The 11,246-nt window shown below is 37.0% G+C and overlaps 1 protein-coding gene across 3 annotated transcripts; it reads right to left on the minus strand.

The window, feature by feature from the left end:
- Positions 1 to 1,341: 1,341 nt before the first annotated feature.
- LOC133294635 (transcription factor LHW-like) lies at positions 1,342 to 9,472 on the minus strand. Of its 3 annotated transcripts, none has more exons than XR_009749236.1 (11): positions 8,628 to 9,472; positions 7,411 to 7,605; positions 7,216 to 7,294; positions 6,383 to 6,424; positions 6,240 to 6,299; positions 3,854 to 5,674; positions 3,479 to 3,580; positions 3,026 to 3,166; positions 2,815 to 2,940; positions 2,193 to 2,406; positions 1,912 to 2,043 (listed from the first exon to the last, which is right to left on the minus strand). XR_009749236.1 is itself a non-coding variant. In XM_061493339.1 (10 exons), exons 1-10 carry the CDS (start codon positions 8,720 to 8,722, stop codon positions 1,870 to 1,872), a joined length of 2,835 nt encoding a protein of 944 aa, XP_061349323.1. In that variant the 5' UTR covers positions 8,723 to 9,472; the 3' UTR covers positions 1,342 to 1,869. The 3 variants fall into 3 exon arrangements, 1 of the variants encoding a protein (XP_061349323.1); XR_009749237.1 differs by having other exon boundaries at positions 1,921 to 2,043; positions 2,242 to 2,406; XM_061493339.1 differs by lacking the exon at positions 2,193 to 2,406 and having other exon boundaries at positions 1,342 to 2,043.
- Between the last annotated feature and the right edge of the window lie 1,774 nt (positions 9,473 to 11,246).

Here is an 11,246-nt window from a genome sequence, read left to right on the forward strand (position 1 = left end):
TTTCATTGTTTTTGTTTTTCCTTCAAACCGGACACCGTTGAGAACTTCAAATTTCCTCCCACTGTGGTAAATAACTACTGGTTAGGTGTTTGAACTTGAACTCATCTTTGACACAAAATTGGGTCTAGGGTTTAGGTTTGGTTAGGATTTTCGAGAAAAAATTAGAATATGTAGGTGTACTGCCAATGATTTCATAAGATAAAGCCTTTTGAGATGGTGGGATAAAATACAATCTTGATGGCTCGGAATAGAGATGAGAAACGAGAGAGATTTGGGAGTAAAAAACGGATAAATGATAAATGAGGCTGAAACCCACTGATATTGGGATTTCTGACCGACGAATACTCGGGTATTTAACTAAATACCCGGATATCTGGGTCTATACTCGGTATAAACTCAAAGTACGTATGAACGCCTTTAATCCGCGAAATATACCCGGGTACATGGATCAGTACTCAAGTAACTATGCGGTCAACAGTCAAATAGAAGCAAATTAATGTTATGTTTTTTTTGAATAATTTATAAATAGGGGCAAGATGATAAATTTTTATTAATTAAGGGGTAGAGGAATCAAAAAGCCTCATAAATGGACTTGGGTTGATTTGCCTAGATAACCTTAAGGCCCATTATGCCGGTCAATAACTAAAATTAAATTTTTTATTAAGCCACCGACGTAAATGAAAGTCACTGAATATGCAAGAGATTGGCAAATTCCTTATATAAACGACGGATCCGCCACGATTATCTTTAGTTTGTATTACTATTTCAATGATAGAGTGGACTTAAATGTCACAAGGTTTTTAACAGTAAGTTATAAGTGGCATGGGTTGAATAAATACCGAAGAATTTGAATTACATAAAGGAATGAACAAATTAAATACTTTAATCGTACTCTAGTGTAAATTTTTGTGTACATAAATTCTGAAATCAAACTCAGGCAGGATCACATGCTTAAAAAATCAAACTACTTTTAATCTAAACGACACATGCTGTTAAATACTTTAAGATAATAGAAGTCATGTAGCTAATTCCACTTTATTTTATCAACATGAAAATTTACCTAAAGTGTTAAAAAAAAATCAGTGTACCTTTATGCTGGCATTTCTAACAGGATAAATAGTCAGAAATCATCAATGATGGAATTAGTGAACGTTCGATTTGTGAGAAAAGAAAGTATGATTTGGTGTGCACTTATTTCTCCACAGCATCAGCATTAGAATATTAGATCACTTGTCAATAGCTCAAACAATGCTTGGCCGAAGTTCTAGACTTCAAATTAAATATAGAACTGAAAAAAAAAAAAAAAAAAAAAAAAACAATTTGACATTGATTCCACTGATTTACAAACCACACAGAGCTTACATTTATAACACTGCCATTAGTTATAACACTTTCAAATTCAACACCCCAAGAAAACCCAGGAGTAAAAGGGTAAGGGAAGAAAAAGTGCATAGCTTGCTAATGAGCACATGAACCCCTTTCTTTCCATATCCTACAATATCTATACATCTGATCTGAGTCACAATACCAACTTCTGGGCAACTCTTACCAACACACAAAAAAATGGACGCAAGTCATCTAAGAGTTCAGTAATAGATCAGTAGATAATGCCAACACAGGTTACATTATGTTGGCAGGCACAGGAGGAAACATTCAGTTACAATATAAGAATACATATTAATCTTGATATGCTGCTCTTCACTACCCTACACGTTCCACTTCAAAATGATTTCATATATGAGATGTGAAACAGTTAGACAAAGTTAAAACCACTTGAAATCTTAGATTGGATTTGATGTTAGTCATGGCAAAGCATATACCATACTTGCTCTCAACACTTCCATACTAAGAAACAATATAATATGTGGTTCATTGCAAACTACTAGGCCTTCCAGATGCTGGTATCTGGGGAGCCTGTGGGTAAGAGTTATAAACCATCATGTCATCAATTGCATTGGATGAAGATGCACTACCCTTCACTGTTTGCTCCAAAAGTTGAACAAGTGACATGAATATTTCCATCCTGGTTACATCCCTGTTTGCCTGCAAATTAAACTAGTAAGTATATTGGATTCGTTATGATGATCTTTCCTTAAAAGTGCATATAACATCAAAAGCAACATACAGAAAAGCATGCAAGTTTCTTGCAACATTTAAATTTTAAAACGGTTGACAGGATGAAGATGACGCACTTTATATGAGTTTCATATTTAACAAACTTTTCCAATATTGGTACGAGACCTTTTGACTTTGACAAACTGATTAAATCTTAAGCCAGTATTATCCTTGAAACCGAGTCCTCAGCATCATATACATCAGTGAGATAGCCTTCATTTCTCTCTCTCTCTCTCTCTCTTATCATCTGGGGACCTTCTCTTTATGAGCAGAGAGTCCACTACATAGTACCTTTACAATGGGGGATGGGGTTTGGACGTTAGGTTTGTTACAATAATTTTTATATAATAAAAATTATTCAAGTACCAAAAAAAAAAAAAACTTCAAAATATGCATACCAAGAATGTGGAGATTGATGATTTTAAGTATCCTACATTCCTATACCGGTGTAAAATTCTTATATACTCAATGCCTCCTAGACAGCATCATGCATGCATACAAACTTTCTACAAGAAACATGTATTATCATCCAATCAATGCAGAGACAATTTCTGGTACAGGACTTGAGGCTCCTACAGTCAATTTGTTTCCCTATACTGAAAAAAGGCTTAGGTATTGAAGGAAACTACAAATGCTGAGACTTATAACATAGTTTTATTATCTTCTTATGATCACATATGTCCCGTTCTGTAGTAGTACCTCAACCGTAAACTGTGCCCAGATTTTATCATTGTGGGCTTCCATTACCCCCTTCAAGATGGTTAAACCTAATCCTCTGATTAAGTCAGCTATTTCCAGAAAGAAACCTCGCTCTTCACAAAGCATCTGTAAGAATAATCAAGCAAACAGATTATAAAGAAATATATTAGGACCATAAGAACTTTATATATTTATAAAGTATCCTCACTACCTCCACTAGCATCTGACGAGGAGGATTCAGATCCTCAACTATAATAGGGCAAACCATTGATTGTGAGCCAACCTCATATGCCCAAGTAGCCCCTCCCTCAAAGTTGTCTTTCAAAAGCAGTCCACCTTCCTTACTAATAATCTGCATGTTTAAGGAAAAAAAGAACAGAGTTTTTTCCTTATTAACAATTCCTCAAATCAAATCAAAAAAAGAAGAAAAAAAAATCAGCTTCCCATTCTTATTTGTGGTCTTTCATAGCATAAATGATGCAGACCAAATTTTTATTTGCATAAAGGGTTTTGATTGCCATATAAATAGACGAGAACTTCTCAAAATGCTAATAAATATTTGTTTTCCTCTGCTTATTGTTCCCCATGAAAATAAGACATTCTCATGTCATAACTAGATCAACTGCATGAGATACAAGGCACAGCAGTGAATACTGTCACATACCTTAGACTCCCCAGTCTGTTTGAGCTTGTCAGCATGCTTTGTCACACTTTGCAAGAAAAGCATATGCTTAATGGTGCGTTCCAGAAGTGCATCTATGCTACACTGTTACATCATAAATAGAGATTAAAGAAAAAAAAATTCAGTACCGGAATAAAAGTGCAAAGGGCAAAACCCTGGAGCATAATGCTTTCCGACTTTGCGAGGGTAGGGACGAAGTCAATCGTACGCAGTCTGGCCTTTGCATTTTTTGCAAAGAGACTGTTTCCCATTCAAGTGACAAAGGAGCAACCTTACAGCTGCTCCAAGAGTCGCCCTCTACCGGAATATTATATTTAAATTTAAAAACAATCTGGAATGAGATATAAGCTCACATACTTTTGCTCCATTTGGAACGATTTCTCGTAACTCTTTCACACGATCTTGAATCATTTGGCGATCTTTAGGTCGAGGCCTGGGATTCTCTCCTGGTTTGAGCCTTTTACGAATTGATTTGCAAGCTTCATCCGGCCGCTTTGAGTATCCGGTTGAAACACTATTTTCACGCTTAACATTAGCACCATTCTCAACCCATGAACTAAGTTGAGACCCATATATAGAAGTAGTTTGAGAACTGTTTCCAGCATCATCCTTGCTACATGCAGACCTAAGAGAACTAGTGTCTACAGCACCTGTTTTACAATCATTCTTAGGAAAATCAAACAATCCCCCTTGGAAACGACCAGACATAACCTGCCTGCAGGTAGTAGAGGGAACAGAGGAGGTACTATTCCTTGTCAATGTTGTCCTGCAAGACACGTCATCAGAATTCTGTTTCGCAATAGATTTGGCCTTTGAGACCACAGCATCCAAGAGGTGGTCTGTTCCCATCCCAGAGAAGATGCCACTGTCTGATATTGCTTCATTAACAGAATAACAATTAGGATTTGTATCCTGAACATTCATATCTGTTGCCTTTTTATCCATATTTTCTGCATTAGCATCTGAGTCATCAGCAAGCAGGTTATTCCAGTTTCCATTCATCAGTTTGTGTTTAAAATCCACACCTAGAACATCGAACAGGTCGTCATCACCTGATGGAGGTTGAGCACAAGCTTGCTTGTGTTTAAGATTCATTGTTATAATAGATTGACTGGTACCATCTTTATGAAGGCAATCTGGGAAAAAACCAGGGATTTCACGACTAATAGGCACATGCTCCTCAACATGAAAAGTGGGGAAGTTAGGCGCCTGAAGAAAACTGTAGTCTATCTTTTGATCTGTTAAAGCACACTTGAAATCTACAGGGAGAATCTTCTGATCAGAACCTTCTAGAGACATGGGAAAGGCACCTGATTGACTAGTCAAATTAGCCAGAGAATAATCCCCCGCTTTAGTTGAATCATTATTTTGAAATCTAATCCCAACTTCTCGTACTCCAGATAAATCAGCTGTGGATACTTTGGGAGATTTTGAACTAGAACTAGTAAGTGGATTTGTCCTCAAAAGACTACTCATCCCGCCATGTATTGGGATTCCTCCAAGAAATGAAGTACTGCCAGAACTCAGATTGTGGCCAAGTATATGGCCCGCATCTGTTTTTAGTTGAGACATGTTTGACGAATTTATACTAGTAGGGTTAATTTGATCTTGGCTCCCAATGGAAGATATGATTTGTTGATCCATATATTTTAGACTTGATTGGCCATAATGTCCAAAACCAGATAAGTTATTGAATGCAGATCTTGCATTATATGAAACAGAATGCTGTTGCAGGCATGAATCAAGATTTGAAGGTATCACTTCAGCCTCCAAAGCTCTATTCTCTCGCTGGTCAGCAAAGCTTGTTTTACTCATTGGAATAACCTTTGGTTGGCAAAGATTATTGGATATCTGGTTCAGGTTATGGGTTTGGGGTGTCAATGCAAAACCCTGGTAAGTATTCATTTCTCCCCTTTGAGGACAAGGTGTTTCAACAATAGGCCTTGAAGGATGAGATGAATTACTTTGCTGATTGGAGCCATCAGTTACTGAGGGAGTGCGATTCGAGGTAAGGACTGGTGGATCAATAGACACAGTCACAGCAGTAGTAGCAGGTCCAGCAAGTCTTTCGGTAGAAAGTTTTGCTGAATAGTCTTCAGATAGAAGGGCACCAGGGACACATCCCAATTGCAAGATCAAGCTCTTCACATCATTTACAAATCCCATATTCTCCATTATCTGTACCATTAAGTTTTGCTGTTTTAGTTAATGAATATTGGAACAGCAGACAGATAAACTAGAGAGCTCAAAACTAGAGAAAGCCATATAAACTAGCAATGCTACATAAGATAACATTCATGAGATCTAAACTCAATGACAAAACAGACAGCAAAACTAGAGTAGGATTCAAACGGCTAACATTCCAAGTTATTCATAAATCACCAACTCATATTGTAACCAAGGAATCATGGAAGGATATCACTCAGGTCAGGTAGCATTTAGATCAAGAGAGTTAGAGTTAATTATACAACAGGGATCTACATAACTGAAAGAGCTCACTCACCATTGTCTCAACTATCAAGGATGGATATACTTAATTTATGCAATGGATCATATATATATGTGATCCATAGGTGATGTGACTTTTAAGTGCTTAAGCTTAACCTGGAGCATTCACTCTTGATCCATATATTACAATATGAAATACTCTGACTTCTCACCATAATTCAGTGCTCAAGCAAAAAATCATTGGAGATATTATGTTACATCTCTCCAAAATTACAGAATAAAGAAAAGGACTTACCGGCAAGAAAGAACCAAGTTGAACAACTCCATGAGGAAGCACAGGAATAACTATTACTGTCTGCAAAACCAATAAAATACAGTATCATGCAACAGTAATAAAGTGTCTACAACAAAACACGGAGCAAAATAAAAATCACAAACCTGCATTCCAGCTGAAAATTGGTGATGCACTTCAGCAGATACCTAAAAAGAGTGCACCAATATAAGAAATCAAAATGAAGTCAACAAGTTCATTTACTCCAAGTCTTCAAAACTTTCTCAGAAAATATATAAATATATACACAACGCATAAAAGAGGCACATACCATTTAGTTTTCAAGATATATTTATATACAGCTATTGAGACAACAATTATAGTCAGAACACCAATTAAATTTATTGAGCATAGATAAGGCACAAGTTTTCAAAATTTTATTTGCCTTTCCACCAATTTTTAATGATAAACCACAAAAATCATAATAAACAGCAGTACTGTTCATGCATTCTGATAAGACCTTGGGATGCACCACCCCAAAAGCTAGCTCAAAGGGTGGGAGTGTCAGAGGCCTTATAAACCCCACATTAGTTGCCCTTGCCCATACAACCAATGTGGGACTCCAAGTCCCATACTTTGCAAATGGGTCCTAACATTCCACCACACTCCGCAATCCCGGCGCCCACTCGGGCTAGCTTTGCGCTAGTCTTTTACTAGCCCCGGGCGAACACTGCAACGCTAGCGTCACCACCCGCGCCGCTCGATTGCAACCGAGAGACATAGTGGAAGGCTCTGATACCATTTGATAAGACCTTGGGATGCACCACCCCAAAAGTTAGCTCAAAGGGTGAGAGTGCCCAGGGCCTTATAAACCCCACATTAGTTGCCCATACAACCAATGTGGGACTCCAAGTCTCATACCTTGCAAATGGGTCCTAACACATTCTTCACAGGAACATAACTCTTATAGCACCATAGAAGCATATAATCAACTTCATACCTCTGGTGTACATGCATCGTTAGTGAAATTGTTCAAAATCCACTGGTGGCTGCCAGTAAATGCAGCCCGTCCAATTATACTGAATAACAGCAAAAAACAGCACATGAGTAATATGGGAACGGCAGCAAACATACCACAAATTATTTTAGGAACCTGAATTAAATGGCCAAATAGGATAAAACAGAAATCACCTACCCTTCACCTGCAACAATGACTGAATTATTTACTGTCATTTTGTTAATCAGAGAACAGACTCTGTCCTCCTTTTGAATCTCTGAAGAAAACCAGCATCCTTCCCCATTCTGGTAAGGCAAATTAGATGTCCCAAAATTGCGGGGAGGAAAAGGGCATGGCACGGGTTCATAATAGCATTCTTCCCAGATTAATAGCCTGCCATGTCAAACAATACTCAAATAACTCAGTTAAAGAAATTTTTGGCAGCAATCAGCAGAAAATAAAAAGCATAATATTTCAATCTTCACATATTCAGTCAATAAAAAGAAGGGGGGGGGGGGGGAAGGTTGAGAGGAACAAAGAAAGGAAATAGAGCTGTTTTTGTTTAATCTATTTCTGGCTGTAAGCAGTGACGCATCATGATGAGATGTTAGCATCACAAAGATGGATCAGCAGATTAACCGCTCAATAGCTGAAGAAAAAAAGGTCATCTTTTTATCACTGAAACAATGATTAAGGCCGAATAGAATCAAACGAGAAAGACAAATTCTGAATCAGCAGATTCATTTACAGAATCACAGACAGTCAATCCAATAGGTAGTGCCAAGGAAAACCAATTACAAATAAGCTTCCCATTTTTTAAAGAAAAAAAAAAAACTAAGATTCTTGAAGACAAAACAGAAGCAATCAAAGCACAAAGTTCCAAAGTAGGAACGAGTATATAGCAGAATATGAATCAAATACAAGGAAGCAGTGACCAATGAATAAGACCCTAACATGTCAATCATATCTTGGAAACAAATCAACCTCAGAAACAGAATCTAATATGAATATGAATTTCGTATGAGATCCCCCTGTATGGTTCCCGAGAAAGTACAAGCATCAAAAGCAAACGTATAACCATAAAATATTTAATCATAGTTGATTCGGGAATTCGGAAGAACAGAATTTTCACACAAAATTTTCAGTCCCATCCCAGTTTACCTTTTTCGCCAAGCTCACAAAATCATTGAGAAAGTAAAGAGTACACGCGTAGAACAGCTACATACACACAAACAAGATGAAATAAGCGCAAACATTCTACTAGCCTTCTTGGAATTTCTCAGAAACCAAACTAAGGCACGGTACATGTAGAAAGTAGAAGCTGCAAAAAAAGAAGAAAAAAAAAAAAAAAAAAAAAAAACAGAACAAAACATTTTACTTTTGGTATTTTTGCATGAATCACCCTTAACACTTACTTGGAATTTTGGCAACCGATCTTCCAGAAAACAGCATAAGACCACTGATCTCTACCGCATAGAGTCTTCAAAGCTTCTTTCAACAAAAAACCCATCTTTTTTTTTCTTCTCACAAAACCACGCGAGATTTTTCTTACTTTTTCTCAGACCCAATGGAAGAACAAAAGCATGCAAGAACAAAAACAAAAAAAAGGGTAAAGGTCAAAGCCTGAGACCATGCATTTTCCGGCGAGTTTGGATTCCAAGTCCTAACTACCACGGCACGATCCTCTTCCCGCTTGTTTCTTCCTCAAGCCCCCACTTCTCTTTCTCTTTGGATCCAAGTTCCCGGCGATCAGTTTCCGGCATGCCATCCTCCGGCAGAGATAGTTGTAGAGAGAGAGAGAAAAGGAAAGTAAGCTAGGAGAGAGAGAGAGAAAAAAAGCAAAGGCCTTTTTCACAGAGTTTCTAAACTAAGCCACGAGCTTCGAGCTTGTAGAGAGGTATCATCTTCTCCATTTGAGATGGGAGAATGAAAATCAGGGTGAGAGATAGAAAAAGGAAAGGACTTTGAAGTGTGGAATGTGTAGGAGAGATGGGATTTTGATGGGTTGTGTAAGGTGGTGAGTGGTGAGAGTGTGTATGTTGATTCTGATAGTAGTGGGGGTGAGTGTGTTGTGCGTTGCTTGGAGGTAAAGGGAAGTAGGTGATGTCGAATTCAGCTTCAGGCTGCGTTCTGTGACTGTGGAACTGTGATATTATTTAATCATTCTCTACCTTGTCTTTCCATTTGTGAGGGAAAATAAATGGAAGAGTTCAAGTGAAAAAGAGAAAAATGCAACCAAATGTGTGTGTGTGTGTGTGTATGTGTGTGTGCTTTCAGAAAGAGGAAGGGTTTTGAGGGAATATTACAATGACAGCCACTGGGGAGAGTGAGAAAGGACTAGAGAGGAGGCAGAGGTTGCTTTTGTCGGGTTCTGAAACAGTGTCGGGTGTCAGAGAAAGAGAGAGAGAGAGAGAGAGAGATGTGTTTTTGTATTGTATTGTTTTGTTTTGTTTGGTGAGACTCGTCTGAGAGAGAAAAGGAAGAAGCCAAGAATGTCTGAACTTATTAAAGAGAAGAGAGGTGGCACTATGGAAGTGGTTTTGGAACTTGGGGGAGAGAGTAGTGGTCATGATCCATGGAGCTAGTGCGGGTTGCCATCACGCTAACGTCAGATAACATTGTTGGGAAATTAAATTACAATACAACCATGGTACCAAGGTTTCATTGTGTTTTGAGTACTGCTGTTTGTGTTCAACTTGAATACTCATTGGACATGATTGATAACTGAGGTGGGGAAAATCATGATGTGAAAAAAGAGCTCTTCACACTGCCCCAACCCAAGAAATATTAAGTTAAAATTGTAACTTCTTAACCCCAAAAGAATAATGCATGTTAGCAGTATGGACAATTTAATTTATTGGAGAATCTATTCACATTTTGATGATGAGTATGACGGAGGTTTATTGCTAGTAATAATGTTTATATCAATGATTATAATGACAGGGATTATGGGAATTAGATAAATGTCGATTTTTAGTGGTGATAATTGAAACATCCATGTAATGAACGTATTGAGTTTTGGGAGTACGAAACCATTTAATTTGTCTTTATTAGTCAAAGTTTTGGTGCGTGGTTATAGTTAAACAATTATTACCGAAGGGATATGTGTTTGTCATAAAAAAAAACAAATAAGAAAGTATTATTGTCACTTTTTTTGTATTAAATTACGTGTTCAATTCTTATTTTTGTATAAAAAAATTATTATCATCGAGATAATTCTTGAAAAAAATTAAAGAAAACAATAATACAAAGGTGGCCAGCTTTTGTTGGTTCGGTTTTTATTTTATTAATGGAATATATTTATCTCATTTTACATGAGATAAATAATTCTCCTACACACAAAGAAGGGTTGGGTTTCACTATTTTTTTTTCTCTCCTCTTACCTGTGGATTCCACTTATACTAGAAATAGTTTTTTTCTTACAATATAAGAAAAATATATCCCTTTATTAATTGTGCCGTTAAAATCAGAAACGTTATTCGGTAGAATCTCTATGGTATAACTAAATATTTGGAATTTTCCCTGACTCTGCATTTTCTTTTTAGTGAAGTCATAATCGATCTGTGCTCTGTTCATTTGGCTGTATTAATCAATTAACCTAGCAAAATGAACTTTACGATAAAATTTTAATTACAGCGATAATTTAATGCTAGCTTGACACGGATGTGTTCCAAAAACAAAAATAATGAAGTCCACATCCTTTGGATGCTGTACATTTTTAATGAAAAGGAAAGTAGGAAACTCGGCTAATTATAAACACCCATTAGGTCAATTTGAAAGCTAAGCCGCTAAGGTTCCCTAGGTTTGTATAAATCAAGACTATCAGCATCTTGAGGTGTAACGATCAAGGACCACTTCAAGGACAGAAATGAAATTAACAAAAAAAAAAAGGGAAGTAGCAAAGAAATTCTTATTATTCTGCTCTAGGAAAGTCCTAGTCTTAGTCTGTTAATAGCTGATATTTAAGAAATTTTCTCCCAATCATATTGGAAAGGAATGCCAATTTGATGAATTTGTGAGGATTTGAATTGGAC

This window comes from Gastrolobium bilobum, unplaced genomic scaffold (genome assembly GCF_033153095.1).
Source record: "Gastrolobium bilobum isolate Gb01-03AN ecotype WA unplaced genomic scaffold, APGP_CSIRO_Gbil_v1 utg30972, whole genome shotgun sequence".
NCBI classification, from domain to species: domain Eukaryota; kingdom Viridiplantae; phylum Streptophyta; class Magnoliopsida; order Fabales; family Fabaceae; genus Gastrolobium; species Gastrolobium bilobum.